Source organism: Silene latifolia, chromosome Y (genome assembly GCF_048544455.1).
Source record: "Silene latifolia isolate original U9 population chromosome Y, ASM4854445v1, whole genome shotgun sequence".
In the NCBI taxonomy this organism is placed as follows: domain Eukaryota; kingdom Viridiplantae; phylum Streptophyta; class Magnoliopsida; order Caryophyllales; family Caryophyllaceae; genus Silene; species Silene latifolia.
This window is the reverse complement of record NC_133538.1, coordinates 442,632,478-442,656,955: the sequence shown is the minus strand read 5'-3', so window position 1 is coordinate 442,656,955 and position 24,478 is coordinate 442,632,478. Positions and strand designations below refer to the sequence as shown.

At 38.1% G+C, this 24,478-nt stretch overlaps 1 protein-coding gene across 1 annotated transcript; it reads right to left on the bottom strand.

Moving 5' to 3' along the window:
- Window positions 1–777: 777 nt before the first annotated feature.
- On the bottom strand, window positions 778–1,683 carry LOC141632685 (uncharacterized). Its single transcript, XM_074445206.1, has 2 exons — window positions 1,093–1,683; window positions 778–999 (listed from the first exon to the last, which is right to left on the bottom strand). The coding sequence occupies exons 1-2, from the start codon at window positions 1,681–1,683 to the stop codon at window positions 778–780; spliced, it is 813 nt and encodes a 270-aa protein (XP_074301307.1).
- Window positions 1,684–24,478: the final 22,795 nt, after the last annotated feature.

Below are 24,478 nucleotides of genomic sequence, written 5' to 3'. Positions count from 1 at the left end.
CATACTCTCCACAAAACTCCATTCAATTGAGTCATATGCTTTTTGGAGGTCTATCTTCATAATGACCCTAGGAGAGATTGCCTTTATATTATACAACTTAACTAAGTCCTGACAAATGAGAATATTTTCCACAATATCTCTGCCCTTAATAAAAGCACTTTGAGAAGGGTTTATAATATCAGGAAGGATAAAGCTCATTCTGTTACAAATAATTTTACTTATGCATTTGTAGATGGAGTTGTAACAAGCAATAGGACGAAACTGTGTAACATCAGATGGCAAATCAACCTTTGGAACAAGAGTGATAAGAGTAGAGTTGACCCGCTTAAGAAGTTTCCCATTGGAAAAGAATCCCTGAACAGCTTGAATAACACTATCCCCAGTGATTGCCCAGGTATCTTTATAAAACTGACTGCTGAAGCCATCAGGGCATGGAGCTTTATTGCCATTAACATCAAACATAGCACATTTAATTTCTTCAGAAGTGACAGAAGCCAGTAAAATCTCATGGTGAGCCATATTTAAAATAGGGTCATCTCTAACAACAGACTCACAAACAGGATCCACAGGCTTACTACTTCCCAGCAAGTTTTCATAGTACTTAATGAAAGCCCTTTGAATATCAGAACTGGAGGTGCAGTTATTACTCCCCTGATCAGAAATTTGAAGCACTTTATTTCTAGCTCTACGAGTTTTGATATGGGTATGAAAATAATGGGTATTCTCATCCCCCATTTTAAGCCACTCAAGTTTAGCTTTCTGCTCTAAAAAGGAATGCTAGGCTTTCTGCAAGGTAATCAATTCACCAGCCAGTTCCCTTTCATTAGCAATCAAATTTTGGTCTATAGGATTAGTAATTAATGCCTCTTGCAACTGAAACAAAGCTAACTTGGCAACCTTAACTTTGTTCTCAATATCACCCAGACTGCCCTTGTTCAATTTTTTCAAATCATACTTTAAATCCTTCAATTTTCTCACATGCTGATACATCTGTGTGCCCTGCACGGCTCTATTCCACCCCTCAGAGACAACTTGCTAAAACTTTAAATCCAAGGCCCACATATTAAAGTATTTAAAGGACAATTTCCTGACCTTTGGCTGCCCTTGCAGATAAAAAACACAGGGACAATGATCAAAAGTGCCTTCAGGCATAAAATAAGCATAAGAATCAGGGAACTCAACCATCCACTCATCATTAGTCAAACATCTGTCCAATCTACTGTAAACCAGAGTATCAACATTCTGCTTATTGTTCCATGTGAAAAAAGACCCAATGGCTTTGGTATCCTGCAGCTCACAGTAATGAAGGCAGTCTTGGAAAGGTTTAATGTCTGCAAGAGAAACAACAGCACCCCCTAACATGTCATCAGCATGTAGCACATTATTGAAGTCACCTCCTACTACCCAAGGACCATGAACACAGTCTCTATACCATTGCAGACTCTTCCAAAGTTCTCCCCTCTCAGCAGCTCTATTATAGCCATAAACAAGGGTAAAACAAAACTTCTGCTGAGACCCCCTCATAGTGATGATAGAATGAATAGTTTGTGGAGTGATATATAAGATATTAACTACAAAGAGGGAAGGATTCCAAAGTAGCCATATACGTCCTCCAGTAGCAACTGAATTATTAGTGCAAATTGCCCATCCACTACAAATATTGTTCCTAACTTTATTCCACATTATTGACTTAACTTTAGTTTCTAGTAACCCAAATAGCCCCAAGTTATTATTATGCAGAAACCATTTGATATCCTTCTGCTTATTCAGGCTATTGAGCCCCCTAATATTCCAATACCCAATATTAACCATGATCCATCACACCCTTGAGACCAGTTCCAGACCCTTTTTCCTTCAACTGGGTTGACCTAATTGTAGCCTTGTTTAGTGCATCCAGAAAAGTATTACCTCGAGAGACATGAGATGGACCACTACCATTCCGTGTCATCAATCTAGTGATTATGCCTGCAGGAGTTTGAATAACAGCAACTCTTGACCCCACTGGTGTTTCAGAGATTAGAGGAGCTTTGCCCTTATCCACCATCTTAGCTGGTTGAGGCTGTATAACCTTCTTCTGCCAAACTTGCTTAATCTTAACCCCCTCCTGTTTCTTCCTACACTGCTCTTTGGTATGCCCTATGCCTGAGCATTGAGTACATTTGACAGGAAGCCAATCATACTCCACTTTGACAGAATGATCTTTCCCTTTTTCATCCTTAAACTGAATAGTATTTGGGAAAGCCTGATTCACCTGCACATCTACCAACATCCTAGCATACCCAAGAAAATTTTTGTGACGTGTAGCCTCATCATAATGAACAAAGTCCCTAATAAGGCCACTGATCTTTCTTAGGCATTCTATGCCCCAGAATTTCAGGTTCAGACCTGACAATTTAATCCAAATCGGAACAGTTTGCACATTGTGTTTGACTAAATCTACATCTGGAGTCCATTCATTAATGATCACAGGCTTTTTGTCAAACATAAAGTGACCCAAACTAACCACCTCTTTCATGTTTTCCACAGTTTTAAAGCGCACAATGAAAATACCATTAGGCATAAAACAAATTTTATCAACATCATAATCCTTCCAAATTCTCTTAAGATACCCTGAAACCACATTCCAAGGAGGATTTGTACCCATGATATACCCAAATAAAGAAGACACCCAGTAATTTATCTCAGGAAGAACATCAGCTTCAGAAAGCTGCAAAGAAGTCTTACCAGAAACAATGGACGACGGGGTTATCACAGGTGTCTTCTTCCTCCCTTGAACCTCAGTCCAAGCACCAGTCTCCCCTTATAACAGAATTTCTTCCACTGGAGTCGAACCCGTTGGTAATGGTAGAGGCAGGATCACCTACTCCTCTTCTTCCGTAACATCCTCCACAAGGGGTTCCTCCTCCAATGATTCCAAAACCTCAAACCTAATCTTCGACGCAGAACCAGAACGTTTATTATTATTTGTAGTCTTTTGATTTCTTCGAGTTTTTGCCATAGCGTGAAATTAGGGTTACGAATTAGAGAGGAAATGATTTTTAGGGGTTTTTTCTCTCACTAGCTTTCTCTCTCATTGCAATTTGCTAATTATAAGAGTTCATCTTACTTGCCTTGATTTGGCACTTCTAAGTAGTTAAAATCCACTTCCGCTTTTTTTTGAATTTTTAAATGTCAAATGAGCTAATTTTAATTCATGTTTTGCCGATAATCTAAGACTCTTTTATTGCTCATTATAAAATTATTTTTAAAAGGAGTTTATATGGAAATTGCTTTGTTCATCTTATGTATAAGATGTATAGTTGAATTCTCCCAAAGCCACATTATGATGTATATATACCAAAAGTTCAGAATTTTAATAAGAAAGATTCAGAAAGTTTGTGCCATAGGTTCAGAACTTATGTACGAAATGTTCAGAAAGTTTGTGCCATATGTTCAGAATACCCGATATTTCTTTCCACAAAAATGCAATTTCCTAAATCACCCACAATGCACAAATTTTATGGGCGAAGAACAGTGAAGATGCACTAGCCTTTTACAGTCACAATCACTAAAATGAACAAATTGTGTCTCACACTTTACATCAGAATTTGTGTATCACAATAAATTAAACTAATCAGGGTTAAATTTAGCTAGCAGCGACCAGCGATGACGTTAACGTGTACAATCGAGGAAAAAAATCGAAAATAAACAAATTTATAAATTTAGAGAAATGCGAGTAGAATACAAATAATCATGAATCAATCAAAAGTATATAAACAAATTGAATGATTCTTACATTGATTGAGGGATGAAAGTTGAAAATCGATTGAAACAATTATCGTTAAGTTTATTGAGTAAAATCAAGCAGAAAAATCGAAAAATAAACAAGAACTTCAACGAGTAAAATTGAGCAGAAATATCGAAAATGAACATGAACAAGAACAATGTATAAGGATGATATAAAAGAAATGCAATTGAAAAATGTTAAATTGAGGGGGAAAATGACAAAATTAGATGTTTTTTTTTCTCATTTCTCTCATGTCATCCCTCTCAATTAAAATTCAGATAAAAAAGTAACATCGGTGTGAAAAGAACATAAACAATCGTGGATTAAAAGGTAAATAAAATACAGATTGAGTTATTTGTACCTTGATGATAAGAAAAATCGAGATCGATTGAAGCAATAAATGAAAAAAAAATTGAGAGTGTGTACATGGTATAAAAAGAGATTTAGTCAACTGTGAAGTATAAATGGTAAAAAATGGCAGGAAGAGTGAATAAAGTGGGAAAGACGCCAGCTTCCTTTACTTAAAATAACTGACACGCGCATCAAATCTGAGGCGTTAGATTGTTTGATCCAAGGGTAGATAAGGGTTCTCATGCTTCTCATGGGAAGGGGGTTCTCATAGGATCCTAGATATATATATATATATATATGTGTGTGTGTGTGTGTGTGTGTGTGTGTGTGTGTGTGTGTGTGTGTGTGTGTGTGTGTGTGTGTGTGTGTAAATTGAGCACATTATCACTATAATTTAGGGAGAGGTACGAATTGGCTAAGGGTGAGACATATTCGTCATGCATACTACGATGCTTTAACCACCTTTAGGCAAAAATATAAAAATAAATGAAAAAATTAACTTTTAGCTAACTTATTTGAACTTGCTTAAATTTATATATTTGAAGTGTAGAATATTAATTAAGTGTATTAATTTGAAATAAATGTTCTATTAGTGAAAATAAATTAATTAAGTGTATTAATTTGAATTTAGATAAGGCTTATCATGTGCCTATTGGACACATTTTAGAAAGACCCATATGATAAAGATAAAGTTTGATCTTTAATTTCCTCGAAGATAAAAAAATTCAATTTTTATTTTCTTACAATATACTAATTGAAGGTCATAATGTAAAACAGGAAATTACACCACAATCTACTATTTCAATATGGCGATGTTCAACACTCAAAATAGCACATTTGTTATTTAAATAGTGTAAAAACTCTCAAAATGCTAAAAAAAATGTTCAATCTGTCGTCATAAAAAAAAACCTAAGTTTCTGCATTTTTTTGTCATGTTCAACTTAATCTTTACGGGATGTAAAAATGATGAAGTTCAGAAAGTAGCGGTTAGTTTTTGTTAGTTAGATGGACTTTTCAAGAGAGAGATGAAAGCTTTGCATTTTAGACCGTTTTATGTGTGAACCGAAGGGATTAAGTAGTGGGCTAAAGGTTGTTTCGAGTGGGAATGAGGTTGATTGCGACGAGTTGGTTGACAAAAGTTTTTCTTTACTAGATCTAGAAAGGGGATAATAATTATGAGATAATAAAATTTGAAGAAAAAAGGACAATAAAAATGAGATGGAGGTAGTATGATTGATTGCGACGAGTTGCTTGACAAATTTTGTTTGAGTATCCGGAATGGAGGTAGGGGAGGGGACGAGAAAAAGTCTAGGAAGGGAAAGGGAGAGAGATAAGAGGGAAGATTGCTTCTTAAACTTTTCTTTGTTGAAGGAGAAATAAATTATCTTCGATAAGGAAGACGATGATCCATATCATCTGAAGTAAAGATTGGTGTTTCATGGAGGTGAATGTGATATATGACTTCTTAGATGTAAAACGTGGCAGAAAGGTAGTGATAGTGGTAGTGGGTTGGAGGTTGTTTCAAGTATTAAGAACTAATCACAGTGGTTGATGTGTTATTTCGCGGTTAAATTAGTGGGGTGGAGGGAGGGTGCATTTGTAAAGGGTGATGAGTTTAACAAGGATAGTGATAATAAATAAGGTTATTTATAAGCAAAATATCGCCTGCGTTAAAACATATAGGTAACATGAATAATAATAAGAAACCTCAAAATATCATACTGATAAACTTAGTCTTAGTCTTGACCCCAGCAATCCAAATTAAAGTAAAATCTTAATTCTAACAACATTGTCGAGAGCAAGGTTAGTTTTCATTGGATTGTGGATTTTTCTAGAAGTGAGGGTTTAGTTTTTCACTTGGTTGGATACATTTGAGAGAAGTTTCGAAGATAAGGATCGATATTTCAAGGGATGAGATTGTTTTAGATTATGTGTGTGAATAGGAAAGAAAAATAGGGGTCTGCGTGAAAGATTTTGTTTCAAATGAGAAGATGGGGGCAAGACTATTATTATAGGGGAGGTGTCATAAGCAGCCCCAGCCATGTAGTATTGTGTTGGAATTTGGTTCACATTCAAAGGTACGTCTATAGTTTGACCGGGAGATACAACATTTAACTACCTGTAAATGTTTTTACGTAATTACCATTTGACCCAACAATGATTAAATTATGGTTGTTATTCTAAAGAAGGAGATTTGTCGCATCATTAAGTTGATTATGCAAGGTAGATATTATTATTTTCCTTGACCTATTGAAAAAAAAACAGGTATTAATGAACAAAATATAAAAACTCTCAGTCCTAAGTATCATATATATAAATTTTTTATTTTTTATTTTCCTAAAAAAAAAAACAACATTGTCGAGAGCAAGGGTTAGTTTCCATTGGATGGTGGATTTTTCCAGAAGTAGGGGTTTAATTTTTCATTTGGTTGGATAAATTTGAGATATGTTTCAGAGACAAGGATCAATCTTTCAAGGGATGAGATTGTTTTAGATCATGTGTGTGAATAGGGAAGAAAAATAGGGAGTCTGCATTAAAGATTTTGTTTGAAATGAGAAAATAGAGGTCAAGACTATTGCTATAGAGAAGGAGGGTCATAAGCAGCCCTAGCCATATAGTATTATTGCGTCAGAATTTGGTTCACATTCAAACGTACTTCTATAGTTTGACCGGGAGATATAACATTCTAACTACCTCTAAATGTTTTTACATAATTACAATACAATTTGATCCAGCAATGATTAAATTACGGTTGTTATTCGAAAGAAGAAGATTTGTTGCATCATTGAGTTGATTATGCAGAGTAGATATTATTGCTTTCCTTGACCAGTTGAAAAACAAACAGGTATTAATGAACAAATTCTAAAAACTACCAGTCCAAGTATCATATATATAAACTTCATATTGGTTTTATTTGTTGGTCATGCGGCATACATAAAATCTTAGACATGAACGATGTAGTATATGTCTATATTCCATTTTATTATGTAATTTATCACACATTATTTTAATATCTGTGCAACGCACGGGTAAGAAAACTAGTTTTAGACTATAGTATAAGGTAATTTTGTGCAAGGCGTTATCAAAGAGGAACATGAAAATTGAAAATGAATGAAACTATCCTAATCACCGAGACAATTTGAACTCGAGTAATTATAGGTTTATAGCTCAAAATCGGCTACATATTTACACTCTAAGTCCATAAGGCTGTGTTTATCGCAGTACCAAGTTTGGTATGAGCAATAGTTGTAACACCCCCATAAGTCAGGATCCTTTCCTTTAGGCATTCCTAACACATGGAGGCATCACAAGACTTGGTTTCCCAAGTTTTGTAGTGCGAAAAAACAAGTAAGGAAGTTCCCAACTCAACATAAAGCAATAGATAAGTTATAGTTAAATGTTTACTAGTCGGGGATGCAAATACCATCCCAATAGTTATACAACCATATCGAAAAGTAGGAGTTTAATAGTAACAAAGCTAAGATAAACACAAGTGGTGACAACAAGTGAAGACCGCTCCCCAAGCCTTCGAATGAATCATGCTAACCTGTCAACACTGCTCCCCATATTGGCGAAAATCACCATATGGTTCACCACAGATCATTTAAAACCCAAGTGTTAGCTTAATGATATAAATATTCAATGCATACGACACTAAGCTTACCTAAACATACTTTGCTTCAAGATGAAACCAAGAAGGTACAATGAGAGATAGGAAATCATCCTCCAACACACATCCCCAGAAACCGGTGACTGGGACACGCCCACGACGTCACTAAGACACACAAGGTGCTCGAAACACGTCCTTGGTACCGGGCCCGAGTGCGACTCGAGTCCCCTGCCAGAGGTCGTGCCTCACCACACGAGTCCCTCCGTAACCCAAGTAATAAATGTGCACATCCCCCTTGGAGTGGGAAGCTCCAAGGGTGACTTGAGCGGAAGACGGTTTCCCGACCGCCTTCCGTCTCCAAAATCGGAACCAAAGATCCCCCAACATCCTCCAATGTCCACCAAACCAAGAACAAACCAACAAGTCCAAATAACACAACTATGCAACCATAATGGTAAGACAAGTATAATCATGCTCAACTCTTCACTAATTCATTTCTCATCATTTAATTACTCTTTAACATGTTATAATGCAATGTAATCATCCCTGTGACAGTTTACCATTCTCATATTAACCTAATTACCATGAAGTCATCTTATATGATAAACCCTAATTTCCAAAACATGTTATAATGCAACTATCATGAGACAAATGCAATTAGTGACGATAAATGCATAATTAAACACTAATATCTCCATAGCTAAGTAGGGGAAACCCTACCTCAAGCTTATCTTCACCAATCCACAAGCTACACACTAGAAATACTCCTCAATGAAGCTCCCTACACATATTAATTGCTACAATGAAAACTACAATCTATTATAATAACCATACTAATTAAATCCCCTTTAAATATCCCCATTAATTCATACAAACTAACAAGTATAGAGAAATCTACTAACTAAATAAGATTGTTAAGATAAGTGATGCGTGTCATTTATATGATGTTTTATACCTCATTTTACACGCATTTCAGAGCTCATTTGTGTAGTTTAAGCTACCATTTCCCCTATTTCCGTCTACTTTCGTGTTTTTGTACATTATTGCAGAAATGTGAAGAATTCAACGGAAATCAAGCTAAATCCGTCCCCGAGTATCTTGCATTGCATTTGACGTGAAGTATTCACTTAAGGAACGAGCTTGGTGCGCATTTCAAGGCCCAAACGACAAATCCACGAGATTTTAGAAGTCAAGTACCAGCTAAAGCAGTCAATCGACCAGTAACCTTAGTCGATCGACCAACCCACGGGATCGAAGCTATCAGACATCTGCATCCCGATCGATTGACGGTCCGTGAATCGATCGACCACACACCGCTTACTTCAGCACGAGAATTAAAAAGATCTAGATTTATCAAGCCCATGAGTTATTAGGTTTAGGAATAATAGCTGCGTACTTTTCTTATATAACGTAGCATGAGTTTTCAGACCAGCTATCTAGTTTTGGACCTCGCTTTACATTCAGTTTTAGTTTATCAAATAATTAGGGTTCTTAATATTATTTCGTACCAATACTTTTGCATTCGGTTCTTGGATCCCTCTCTGCAATTCAATCGGTATTCTTCTGCTAATAATTCAGTTTGCTTTATTATCGTTTTGTAGGATAGAATTGCTAGATAGTTTCCCGAAACCGAATTACCGTTTATGTTAATTGTTTGTTCTATTGTTTCAAGCATGAATTCTTTTGCTTATTGCATTAATTTTTTTGTTGCCTTTAATTTCAGTATGAGTAGCTAAATTGCTTGTGCTAGGATTTAGGGGAACTATAATATAGGCGACAATAGAATGAACACGGCCTGAATCGCGTGTCAGTCGATTGGCTGCCATACCTGGTCGATCGACTGACCACGTGAAGTTTTACCTTCGTTTTAATTGTTTTAATTTTTTATTCGACGAATCGAGTGCACACGACTAGTTGAATGTTTAGGATGTGACTGACCCATTAGATCGATAGATAGGGAAAGTTGTTAGATCACCAATTAAAATGACTAAACTATGCTGAGATCGAAAGATAGGTAAAGTTTAGATTATTAGTCACTTTTCAGGACGAGAGTCAGTATTAGTGATATTAGGGACTTATAGCGAGATCGAAAGATGCTATCTGTTGAGAGTGGACCGAGAGGACCTCTTGTTTTCCCGCCTCATGTGTCTGATTTAGACCGACCATCCTAGTACCCTTCTTTACATTTGATTTAATATTTTTCTTTAGTTTATTACCTTCATTGTTATTAGCTATAGACCAAACCAACTCAACCCCCAACACTTGTTACCTTAGATTAAATTTAGACAACTTTTAATTACATTCGCCTCCTTGTGGTTCGACCCTGTTGCCACTAGCCTAGGTTAGTTTTAATAGGAATTATAAATTTAATTTTTGGTGCTCACAACGACGGGTATCAAATTTTGGCGCCGTTGCCGGGGAGGCAATTGTTCTAATTTTTAGTTGCTTATTTTTAGTCTTTCTTAGTTTAAGGGACATCTGTTCCTTAAACTTTTCTTATATTCTTTTTGTAGTTTCTTCTTATGCGCAGGTCACAGGGTGGTGAACTAGTACCGTTCAATCCTGATATTGAGGAATCCTTGCGCGAGTTGAGACGATCATCAAGGGTGTTGCCGACAGAGGAAGAGCTGAGTACTCTGTCAAGTTACTACGAGAACGCTCTGTTCGAGGAAGATCCACCACATCTCCTCGCTTCTATTTCTTCATTTGAGACAGTCACTTCTCCAGAAATTCCAGTCATGGTGAAGAAGCAATTATAGCAAGTCATTCGAGCCGACAGTGAAAATCTTTACAAGGGGTTCGAATTACCCAGGAGCTGATAGGAAATTCGAACCGAAGCCTTCCTATATCAACTTAGTTGAGAGGAACCGATTCGGGGAGCGCAAATGAAGATGCAGCCAAGCATATGGAGATATTTATCGATTACTGCTGCTCTATACCCCCGCCGACCGGTGTGACCCAGGACCAGATAAAGGAGACCATGTTCATATTCTCACTCCGTGATGCTGCAAGGGAGTGGTACAGAGATCTGGACCGAGCCGCTCATGGGATCACCGACTGGAATTCCTTAGCCCTGGCATTTTATAAGAAGTACTTCTCTGCCTCGAAGACGAATGCCATTAGAGCTCAAATCACGAGCTTTAAACAAGGGCCGGATGAGAATTTTCATGAGGCATGGGTCCGTTTCAAGAAGCTGGTGCAAACCATACGGCACCATGGGTTCGAAAAATGGAGTCTTTGCAATCAGTTCTATAACGGGCTGTATGACGATCAGAGGGCTATTTTGGATCTGCGCCCAATGGCCGATTTCTTTGAGAATATGGGAGAGACTAAGGGGTGAAAGATCATTGATGACTTAGCCACCCACAAGGCTGAGTATGGGAATTCCAGGGGGAATCAAAGGAGGAGTGCTGAATCGCCTTCTGTAGCTGCACTTGAAGCTCTCACTGCGAGATTTGACAAGTATGAACTGGGAGGAGCTTCAAAATGAGGTATTTACCAGGTGAATGCTATTTCAGACGGTCCTTTTATCTGTAGAAGATGTGGAGCTGAGGGACATGTCTTAGAAAATTGTCCTAGTCCCTTTGAGTCTTGTGCTGCCTTTCAACATTATAGGCAGACAAACACCTACAATGAGCCTAATGTTCATCCCAACTTGAGGTGGAGTAGCCATAATGTCCTAAATCAAACTCCACCTCCGCAGCAGCAGCAAGCCTATGTGCCCCCTCATCATAAGCAACAACAATATCAAAAACCGCCCTATGTGCCGCAACAACAACAATCCCAAAATTCTGAGTTTGCTGAATTGAAGAATATGTTTCAAAAGGAGTCCCAAGCTAGAGAGGCCGGAATGAAACTTTTAGAAAGCCAAATTGCTCAATTGGCTAGCAAGAGTACCAATCGAGCTCCGGGACACTTACCGACTCAAACTGACCAGAAAGAGGCCCTAAATGCCATTACTTTGAGGAGTGGGTCTACCCTGGAGGGGCCTGCTATGGTCGAGGATGCCCCTGAAAAGAGTGAGGCGGAACCGAGTCAAAAGAAAGCTGTAACGAAAAATAGCAAGAACAAGGCGTCTATTGGTACATCGGTCGATCGACCGATGTACCTTGGTCGATCGATCGAAGTGCGGGTTACGGGAGCTTCTGGAATCAGACCTCGATCGATCGAGCAAGGTGGTCGATCGACCGAGGCCACTCGCGATATTGAGAAATTTCGTCCTCCAATGCCCAATAATTTGAGAGACCATTTGTTTCGGGGTACGACAACTCCGAAAGTATTGGGGCAAGACCCGAGTGCTGATGGGTCTGTCCCGGTTCCGAAGTACGACCCAATGTCGATCAATGGTTCCTATTTGAGATGGTCTGAAGAGGGGTCAAGCTTCAATAAGGAGAAGGTAGTGGACTTCCAGCCTAAGTCCACGGATGCCGGCATGCGAGACTTAGAGGAGAGGGCTAAGCTACTTCTTTCAGCCCCTTATCCAGAGAGACTAGTGCCGACAAAGGAACAAGTATCTTTCAATAAATTTGAAAATGTTGCTCGTAGTCTTAACGTACAAGTACCTTTCCTTGAGTTAGTGAATCAAGTGCCCGCTTATATGAAGTTCATGAAGCAATTGCTTTCTAAAAAGAGGTCACTTGAAACAGTGCATACTGTCGCACTCACTCAAGAGTCATGTTCTTATCTGACTCACACTGCACCCCATAAGCTAGAGGACCCGGGTAGCTTTTCCGTTTCTTGTAATATAGGTACCTTCTCTATTGAGAAGGCATTATGTGACCTAGGAGCTAGCATTAGCGTCATGCCCTTGAGTCTAGCTAGAAAGTTAAAATTGAATAAGTTTGCAGTCACGAACATCACCGTTCAAATAGCTGACCGATCTGCGGTCCAGCCTATAGGAGTCCTAGAGGACATCCCTGTGCAAACAGGGAAGTTTTTCTTCCCTGTAGACTTTGTAGTCCTAGATATGCCTGAGGATGCCCACATACCTATCATTCTAGGTAGGCCATTTCTGCACACCGCCGGTGCAGTTATTGATGTTGGTTCTGGGACCCTGACCTTCAAAGTGGGGAAGCATTTTATTGTCTTCGCCCAGATAGCTAGGAAGAAAGACCCCATGTGGCCTGTCACCTGTAATACGGTTTCTGAAAAGAAATCATACTTTGTGCTTCCTGATATGCCTGTCTCTATTCCTATTCCTGTTATAACACCTCCGCCCCAGACTGGGAGCAAGAAGGAGGAAGATTCTATTTTAGACATTGCAGGAACTGGTTTGGGGAAGGAAGAGCCACGGGTTGCTCCAGCTGTGAAGGAGCAAATTGTTTCGAGAGGCGGTCTTGGATGCCTGAGTTGTGGAACTGATGAGGAGCTTGAAGATAAGCCAGTCAAAGTAAGACAGTCCGACTTGGATTTTGATGAGCTGGAAGAGGTCATTGATTGGGGAGATGACGAAGCTGTTGATCCGTCAAGCTCTACGGATGCTGAAGTTGAGAAAGGTGCAGCTGAGAAGATGAGCATCGTTGAGGCTACCTCTTGTAGCCAGAAGCCGACGAAGTGGGCCATACCGTGGCCGTTCTTGATCAACTATTAGTTGATCACATGCCTTACAAACATTTTATTGTTTTTTTTTAAAAAAAACTCCTTTTTATTGGTTTTGTGTGCGCGAGACTTCACATTTATTTTTGTTGCTTAGGATTTTTAAGTGCTTTAGACTTTACATTGGGTTTTGCGCAATTTTGGGTGTGTATTATTGTGCATTTACAGGTTTTTAGACCTCATTAGTTCAAGTAATTGAGCAAATACGAAGAAATCCGAAGTTACAGCAGTATTTCCAGTCGATCGACTGAGCTATGTGGTCGATCGACTGGTCTGCAATTTCCAGGAGCTACTGTTCCCTTCACCTTGGTCGATCGACTGGGTGATGTGGCCGATCGACCACCCTGCACTGCTGTACTTGTTCACGACCTCTCCCCTGCTGTGTTTGGTCGATTTGCGGAATTGCGGGAGTTTTCTACTCCACTTTATCTTCCGTCATATTATTTATTTCTTCTATTTTTCTCAATTATGCATAAAATATCGCTTCTTTATTGCTTTCTCGGTTTTATACGTGGTAATTGTTTGTCTTTCAGGTACTTATTGGTAGCACTGCTGGCTACTGAAACCCTCTAGCTTACGCTGGTTTGGGGAGGTTTCCTTTGCTGCGCTTAAAGTCCTGTGAGTTTCTAAGTCTTTACTTCATGTCGTATTCATTTGTTTTCTCGCAATTTCCCGTTTCTCTTTTCTTCATTACATGATTTTGCACAATGGGTACATTGTGCGATTCGGTTTGGGGAAGGGTTTTGCGTCGCATATCATTTTCTTGCATTCACGTTTACATTATTGCCTTGCATTGTTTTTTTTTCATTTCATCTATATATACAAAAATTCAAAAAAAAAATTGAAAAAAAATTTCAAAAATTCAAATAATGCACGTTTATTTTAGCATATAAGTCGAGTCGGAACGGTAGTATTTCAATGATGACATTGCATTTGCATCTGTTTTTGCCTAAGCCGTGCTAATTGACATGTTATTAGTAGAATCATATAAGTGCATGTCTACGAGTTTTCGTTAAATTATTTGCTGAACTTGAGACTTGACTTAGAATTTTGGCAAACTACATCATATTTCTGAGTTATTAGAGCCTATAACTGGTGACATCTATGACAAGTTTATCTAGGATGTGAGTAGTACTCCTTATGAGACATGTTACATTAATGTGCATAAATATGAACTTAATCTGCTTAATACCTGTGTGCATTCGGGTTGTGGTTTGTTGACACATGTGGTAGAGGTTTCGCTTTATTCATTTTGCCCATAAGCTCCACATTGCCAAAAATATCTTTTTTTGTCCTATTTACTACATCCTACATTTAGCCTGCCTTTGTCAAGCTAGTAGTTTAGTTTTTGGGATTGTTACTCGTTTTTGGTGGTATATGCTTTGTTGGGAAGATGAAAAGAAGGAAAGAAAAAGAAGTTGAAAGGAAAGAAAAAGAAACAAAAAGAAAAAAAATGATTCGGAAAAAAAAAGAAAGAAAAAGAGTTCTCATCTTTGTTCAAAGCGATCGATCGATCAATTCGTCGATCGATCGCCAGTTCAGTCGATCGATCGAGATTCGAAAAGAAAAGAAGAAATCAATTCGCATAAATTCAAAATCTTTATCTTATGGCGATTTTTGCTCCCATGTTGCATTAGTATCTTATGGGGAGTTAGTAGATTACTTTTATACTAGAGATTGTGAGTTTTGTGCTTGCTATAGCACCGTTTCGTTTGATTATGAGAAAGAAGAAGGATGTTGCCATATGGTTCCGTTTTGGTACTAGCTTGATCACCTGTACCTCCACTTTCCCATAAATGTTTTGCCTCTTCTGACCCATACATCACATTATCCATATTTACCTCGGCATGTGTCATGGTCATTTGTTGGTTGGAATGCATATGTACGGTTATAGAGATTGTTTTCATATTAGATTGCAGGCATGTTCTTATAGGTCGTAGTTAGGTGAGAGTCTTTACAAAATGAATTCTTTCTATCCTCTTACATATATTCACATGTGCTTATGTGTGATATGAGCGACCCGTGAGAGTCTAATTTGATAAGTCTCTATAGTTAACGGTTCAGCAGTCTTTAACGACTTTATAACTCGTTTGCATGATTCACATTGCTAATTGATTGTTAGTCATTGCATTAAAATGGTTTAGGCTTTACATGTTGTAATTCGCTCTGAGATTGAACTCGTTCCATTAGGTCATTAGATCGAGTCTAGTTCTTGCTTGGGGACAAGCAAGGGTTTGGTTTGGGGAAGTTTGATGCGTGTCATTTATATGATGTTTTACACCTCATTTTACACGCATTTCAGAGCTCATTTGTGTAGTTTAAGCTACCATTTCCCCTATTTTCGTCTACTTTCGTGTTTTTGTACATTATTGCAGAAATGTGAAGAATTCAACGGAAATCAAGCTAAATCCGTCCCCGAGTATCCTGCATTGCATTTGACGTGAAGTATTCACATAAGGAACGAGCTTGGTGCGCATTTCAAGGCCCAAAAGACAAATCCACGAGATTTTAGAAGTCAAGTACCAGCTAAAGCAGTCGATCGACCAGTATCCTTAGTCGATCGACCAACCCACGGGATCCAGAAGCTACTGTACACTGCATCCCAGTCGATCGACCGGTCCCAGCAGTCGATCGACCACACCGATACTTCAGACGAGAATTAAAAAGATCGAGATTTATCAAGCCCATGAGTTATTACGTTTAGGAATAATAGCTGCGTACTTTTCTTATATAACGTAGCATGAGTTTTCAGACCAGCTATCTAGTTTTGGACCTCGCTTTACATTCAGTTTTAGTTTATCAAATAATTAGGGTTCTTAATATTATTTCGTACCAATACTTTTGCATTCGGTTCTTGGATCCCTCTCTGCAATTCAATCGGTATTCTTCTGCTAATAATTCAGTTTGCTTTATTATCGTTTTGTAGGATAGAATTGTTAGTTAGTTTCCCGAAACCGAATTACCGTTTATGTTAATTGTTTGTTCTATTGTTTCAAGCATGAATTCTTTTGCTTATTGCATTAATTTTATTATTGCCTTCAATTTCAGTATGAGTAGCTAAATTGCTTGTGCTAGGATGTAGGGGAACTATAGTATAGGCGACAATAGAATGAACACGGCCTGAATCGCGTGTCAGTCGATCGACTGCCATACCTGGTCGATCGACTGACCACGTGAGGTTTTACCTTCGTTTTAATTGTTTTAATTCTTTATTCGACGAATCGAGTGCACACGACTAGTTGAATGTTTAGGATGTGACTGACCCATTAGATCGATAGATAGGGAAAGTTGTTAGATCACCAATTAAAATGACTAAACTATGCTGAGATCGAAAGATAGGTAAAGTTTAGATTATTAGTCACTTTTCAGGACGAGAGTCAGTATTAGTGATATTAGGGACTTATAGCGAGATCGAAAGATGCTATCTGTTGAGAGTGGACCGAGAGGACCTCTTGTTTTCCTGTCTCATGTGTCTGATTTAGACCGACTTAGTTTGCTGCCGCCGAAACTATAGTGAACTGACCATCCTAGTACCCTTCTTTACATTTGATTTAATATTTTTCTTTAGTTTATTACCTTCATTGTTATTAGCTATAGACCAAACCAACTCAACCCCCAACACTTGTTACCTTAGATTAAATTTAGACAACTTTTAATTACATTCGCCTCCTTGTGGTTCGACCCTTTTGCCACTAGCCTAGGTTTGTTTTAATAGGAATTATAAATTTTATTTTTGGTGCTCACAACGACGGGTATCAATAAGAATAAAGGGAAGAAGAAGTGTAGATCAACTTACAACCAATTGGAAGAACGAGGGAGGTAAGAATCTCATCTAGAGAATTAGGGTTTTGAGAGAGTTTGTTGGTGAGGAATTTAGAGAGATATTGGGGGAGTTTAGAGAGTGGTGTGAATAGTATTGGAGAAGGGTTTTGTGTGGGAAATGTGAAATGATAAGGTTTCGAAAGCGACATCTCACCTACAATTTCCCATATGAGCCGCACTCGACCTGCACTCGGTCGAGTGATCGGTCCACTCGATCGAGTGGAAGCTCCACTCGGTCGAGTGGATGGTCACTCGGTCGAGTGACCATCTTTACAGGCTTGCAGAATACTGTCCAGTGGCACTCAGTCCTTCACTCGGTCGAGTGGGGCTCCACTCGGCAGAGTGAATCGTCTACTTGGTCGAGTCGAGTCTATATAAATGCGGGGTATTACGATCTTCCCCCCTTAAAATGAACTTCATCCCCGAAGTTCGCACCCGACACTCTAAGAGTCAAAATTCTATATCCCATGAAATTCTCAAAGTAAAAGGCGGTGAGTCGGGTATCAAGAAACTAGTATGCTATGACCAATACGAATTTCGTGTTACTTGTACTAGCGTAATACGCCCTACCCCTCTAGAAACATGGTTACGGCCTCGTAACCGACTCATACCTATTCGAAAAGGTAAGGGTATTGCTCTTTCATATTCTCTTCGGCCTCCCAAGTGGCCTCCTCAACAATATGGTTGGACCATAATACCTTCACCAAGATCGTCTCACCAAGTCTTGTCTTCCTAACCTTCCGGTCTAGGATTTCCTTGGGTGTTTCCACATACGTTAGGGCATCGTCGAGTTCGATCATCTCCGCTTCGAGCACATGAGAGGGGTCAGTTATGTACTTATGCAATTGAGATACGTGAAAAACATTGTGAACTCGGTCTAAGGCCGGTGGAAGTGCTAAACGGTAGGCCACTTCCCCGACTCTATCTAAAATTTCATAGGGGCCAATGAATTTTTGGCTCAACTTGCCCCTCTTCCCAATCTCATGACTCCTCTCATGGGTGAAACCTTGAGTAGTACTTTGTCTCCTACCGCATATTCAATGTCACTTCTTCTCAAGTCGGCGTAACTCTTTTGCCTATCTTGTGCCGCTCTCATCTTCTCACGGATTACATAGACTTGATCAATCATGTCTTGAATCATTTGAGGTCCCAATAGCATGGTGTTAAAATTCATTAATATCATAAGTTTACATATTCATATATGAATTAATTTATTTGGTCATAAAATAAATACCAGATCTTATGCATGCAAACTTAATAAAAGAAGATGAAAAATCGATTTCTCACCATCTTATTTTCGTCCATTTCGGCACCAACAAGATCTCCTTCTTGTTAGTTCTTGAGCTTTCCAACAATGGATGAACAAGGTTAAAATTAGAACCTCTCCCAAAAGCATATACCCAAGGAAAACCCTTAATAACTAATATTATTATGAACTAGTAATAATATAAGTCTTACTTAAAAATTGACACAAAAATAATTTGTAATTGCTCTTGAATATTTCGGTCCAAGAGGGAGTATTTGTGAGGTTTTATTTCTCTAAGATTTTCACAAATTGTAGAGAGAATTAGTTTTCTTACACTAGAAAAAATTAGGTAAAGTTTGTGAATGAATAATTGAGGAAAAACCTCTATCTTTTCTCTTAGAAAACCGGTGGGCTTGGGTGGAGGGAAGCCAATGCATGATGCTCATTTTCTTCCCAAGAAAATGGATTTGCATGGCTACTATTAGGCTTTAATCATTATGTTTTCTCTTATTAAAATAATCAACACAATTTATCCACTAATACTCCCTCCAATATTTCGGTACATACAACATAAAATGGAAGGTCCATTTTATTTTGTCATTTGTCAATTGTGACATGTTACTTGAGATGTGAATTTGTAATGTATTTTTAACATATTAAAAATCAACATACTCATAAAATATGTCATATACAAAATCCACTAGTAATTCGTAATCACTTGTACCAAAATGGTTTATTAAATTATAAATTACAACGTCTTGTATTTATAATAAATTATTCATTCAATTTCAAATGTTTCGTAAACAATAATTTTATCTAAGTAATAAAACAATTCGATTACTTAGGCCGTATCTAATTTAATCGAAATATAATAAGACACGTTAATCTTACTCACAAATCATCCGTCAATTTTAAGCAATTTAATTAACTCGTATCGGCATACGATTAATTAAATAATCAATTAAGAGTATTTCCCTATAGGTATGACGTAAGGGAATCAACTGATCACCACCGTCGCACGACAGTAATGTCAAACTCTAGTCAGCCAATCATTACGGATATGTGTGGACCAGTTGACTGTAAAATATTACATCCCACATGTATTCTTAAAATGAGATTTAAACATGTGATCATTATGATCAACAGTTGTGATCCCATTATTGTCGGAGGACACTTATTCCAACAATCTCCCACTTGTCCTCGACAAGTGTGCGTCACCAATTCTCTTGTCCTATGTAACACCCCGGTTTATAAAAGAAGTCCTCGTCAAGACATTCTCTAATAAAACGGACTGTTACCATCTCGGTTTCCCGAGGTAGTGAATAACAAATTAAACTCCAAGGCAATTTATATAATATTTTCAACTTAATTATTACAAGTACTCTTTTCAACTCGAATTACAAGAACTGACATAATTAAAAGTGAAGTCTTCTAGATGATGGTCTAGCTACTAGGTAAATCGATCCGATGTCTCACGCCCATCAAGCTCCCGTCCTATCTCTTACACCTGTCAAGTCTGCTCCCCATAAAACGGATCATCACAGGTGTTCACGAATACACAGGGTCAACCACGAGGTTGAGTAGGGAAAACAAAATAAGTACGACAACAAAATACATAACTCCATTTTCAATTCGTCACATACTCCACCTCTCCGTATCACAGACCCTGAATAACTCCACACCGTATCACAGACCCTGAATAATCTCCGCTCCATATCACAAGACCCTGAATAATCTCCACACCATATCACAAGACCCCTGAATAATCTCCATCCGTATCACAAGACCCTGAATAATCTCCATCTTCGTATCACAAGACCTGAATAATCTCCATCTTTTGTATCACAAGACCTGAATAATCTCCATCTTTGTATCACATACCCTGAATAATCTCCACCCCGTATCACATACCCTGAATAATCTCCACCGTATCGCCACAACATCCTCCAACTCCAATGCATATGAATGCTCAAAAGAAATTGATGCAACACGTTATATAAATCAATTAAATGATGAATCATACAATCATGCCAGTTATCCGATATTGTACTATCATACTCAATATGATCAATTCAGTCAATCATCTTTCCGAATATAAATGATAACGTAAATCAACCACGAATCCAACCAACACAATTCAACAACAACGATATTAGGACAAGTGTATTTTCCCTACCTCAAGTGCCAGCAATTCCGATTAAGCAGTTAAGCCGTCCAGAAATAAAGCAATGAATTGGATTATCGATCCATCACGAATCCGCCACCTAAAAACAATTATAATATTTATAATTACCGACTACTAAATATAGAGATCTCTCAATTAGAAGTCTTCCCGAAATACAATCCCGACACCAACCTATGCCCGGCTGATAATTAAAGTAACCCAATTAGTATTCGACTCAACTTCCCAAAATAGACAATTATTAAAGTATAATTTCTTAAAATGGAAACTTCCCGATATAGTAACTTTTCCATTAATCCGTCTTTAATTAATTAATTATTATTAATTATTATTTTATTTCAAATAACTCGGGACTAAACCAAATGATAATTAGAGGATTAAACGAATTGTGCGATTTAATAAAACCCGAATCAATCATTGAACAACTCAACAACCCCGACTCAAAACCCATCTTTAATTAATTTAATATCTCGGGAATTACACTAACTTAATTATTTGAATGGCTCGGGGATTAAATTAACTAACTAATATGATAAATGAAAGATTAACGAATTTAAACGATTAAGAAAACCCGCATTAAGTATAAAAACAACTCGAGAGACCCGACCCTACACTCCCGCATTCACTCTCGCCCAAACACACCTCCCGTCGCCTGAACCACCGCGACCACCACCACACCTGCTGCCCACCTTGACCCCACCTCAAACAACCACCACCAGCCTGGTCGACCCGCCGCGAGTCGAACAGGGTGGCAACAGCGTGGTTCGCCACCACGGCTCACCCAACACCTCTAACTCTCACCCTACAACCACCGCAACACTCCCCTATCTCCGCCCAACCACCACCACCGAGCTCACCGTCAGACAACGAACACAGGCACCATGGCACCACCGTTTCGACCTCCCCCGAGTCAACGGTGGCGCCACCCCACCCCTAACCACCTGACTCGCCTGAAACTCACTACATAAACCCATTTCTTCCACCTTGTCGACAATACCTACTGCCACCATTTCAATCACTCAAAACCACCATGAACACCACCACTACAATCGTCACTAACCACTCTATTCCCTCACCCTGCTAACAACCACCATTAACATCTCCCTAAGCCACGAAACACTACTCAAAACCTCGACATAAAATGAAAACAGAGGAAAAGAGGTTGCTCATACCTTGTTCCGCCACCAGAAGAGCCACCTAAAGCCGCCTATGAACGTCGACATGCTTCCCTAGCTCTTCCTTGCTGCACCACCAACGCTCATGCTCTCTCTCTCTCTCTCGTTTTGCGCAGATGGGTGTGTAAAACATGGAGGAAAAGGGTGGGGTTGCCGGGTTTAAAGGAAGAAGAGGAGTATGGGTTGTATAGGAGTTGGTGTAGGCGTGGGGTATGGGTGATATAAAATAATCAAGCATGCCTTTGCTTGTCCCATGGGCACGAAACACTACCACAATACGGTTTCCCATAATTATTTTGGGTCCGATGATTAATTATTTAATTTACCTTTCGAATCCTTATAAACCCGTCTTAATTAACTTAGCTCCATACGACGCGAGTTAAATAAAATAACTTATCATAATTATTGACTCAACAATTTACCCGACCTAATTAATATTATAAAATGTATAATAATTAATATATAATAGTATCCGTTTAATTATATCCGTTTAATTCAATAATATCCGTTTAATTAATTATATAAAAATACGGGGTATTACAGTCTTCCCCCCTTAAAATGAACTTCGTCCCGAAGTTCGCTCCCACTCAACAACAGAAAGGTATTGTATATCGTCCCTACGGACGTCACGCATTTCTAACACGGTTAACACACGCTTTTGACACCTTAATCAAACATACAAATACGGAATGTTACATTCTGCCCTCCTAAAAATAAACTTCGTCCCGAAGTTTAACTCATCACTACTTAACTAACTAATTAAAATTAATAACTACCTGAGAACACAATTGTATAACAACTAAATAATCACCTGAGAACACCGTCATCTTTTCATCTCAATTCCGATCTCAAACTCAACATAAACTCATTAACCATGGTCGCACTGGACCGAAAACATAACTCCCGTAATCATCACTCGGCTCATAGGCCACTCATAACTCATTACCAGCAGTTTATTCACACTCTCCTTTTTCACATCAACCAACTAACCGAAGTAGGAACAAAGCACATATAGAACTCATTTGCATAGGTACCCCACAACTAAACATCAACTTGATCAACTATAATCTACAAACAAGTGCAAATTAAGCATCAAGATTTTACAATCCTACCCAACTAAAAGCATGGTTACGTCCCCGTAACCTTCATTATTATAACAACGTCCTCAAATTACTGCTAACAACTTAAAAATGATAAAAGGTTCTCTACTTTCGCTTAAGTTAACTAGTCCTTACCAAGGACAATCTATATGCAAGCTCTCTCAAGGAAGCTACCGTTACCCGTACAAATCATTAGTAATCATTCATCTCACCAATTCTTGTAATCTCCTACTTTAGAAACCCCGGGGAATCCATCAACATGCGAAAAGAATTATGGTCAACACTTTGATAACTCGATTTATTAAAAATTATAACCTAATAGGTCCAATCTGACTTTCCTTTGCTTAATTGTACGGATTTAGGTCAAGACACAGAATCACCAATAGAAATGAAGACAACCAGTTTCGCAGTACTTATCGTGCCAGAAATATTTTCAATTCTTATAACAAAGGGTTTAGGAATTATTCACGAATGACGAATGCGCCTTGATTGACAAATTCTACAAACATATTGGTCGAGTCAAACAAGCGAGTAAACCTCGATATTGGGAAGTTAACATACAAGACTATCATGCATAAAATTTCGTTATTGGTATTAAATATGTTTAACTGCACCCAACACAATGACATACAAGGTTAATGTATTTATCGACACAAATTTATTTTTATTTTTTTTTTTTTTTATTTTTTTATTTTTTTTTTTTTTACCATTATTCGTTACCTGTCATGCTAATATCAACTTACCATGTTAACACGTAACTCATTTAAATCACCAAATCACATCTCCCGTTTCGACATCCGTAACCAACCACAATCCACCAATTCGCTACACGGACGAACAACATGACTAACTTGACCCACCACTTGTGACTCCGTTCTAATTTCATTACTCCAGACTTAGCAACGATCATGAAACCATTCGACCAGACACTTGCTGGAAGTCTCTTTCCGAATTTATACTTACATGACAAGGTTTAACTTCATTTTCAAAACCCTTACTTTCATATTAGACGGTGATCAAATTCTTAATATACTTCGTATAACATAGCCGTCTATAGAATTCCTTTACAACTTACTACGAGACTCAAACTCAGGTAGCTTAATTCAATTCCTTCCAACAAAACTAGCTTGGGCGTCGACTCATATATTATAATCTTACAGATTCAGCTTATTCATTTCAGTCCTATCTTTACTAATGAACGACTATTACCTCAATCATCAGGATTTTAGTTGCACTTCTTTACTCAGTTATATTCACGACTCAATTAAGCGTAACTATAACAACTATCATTTAAACCAATGTGTGTCAAGTGAATCATAAAAGGGTTATCCCATTATAGTATTGCCAACATAGTTATCATGAACAATCTTTATTAGAATATAATTAATAGTGATGACTCAAGAATCTAGATATACCAATCGTCGTATTATATCAACAATTTCCTTTATATCATACTCCTACAATTGCAAGAATCTCCTTAGCATTTTATGACGATCTTTTTCAATACGAAATAACACACTGTTTATTATCGCGTCACAGGTTTAGGTTCAATTGAAATCATTTATTGCAATGAAGATAATAATTATAACTATGGGCGCACAACTCATATGAAAGACTTTAGAACTCAGATG

Coding starts and splice junctions, on each gene's coding strand:
- LOC141632685 (XM_074445206.1), bottom strand. CDS start 1,683: ATGTGGAATAAAGTTAGGAACAATATTTGTAGTGGATGGGCAATTTGC. Junction 1,000..1,092: donor ATCTGCAAGGGCAGCCAAAG/GTCAGGAAATTG, acceptor AGAGCCGTGCAG/GGCACACAGATGTATCAGCA.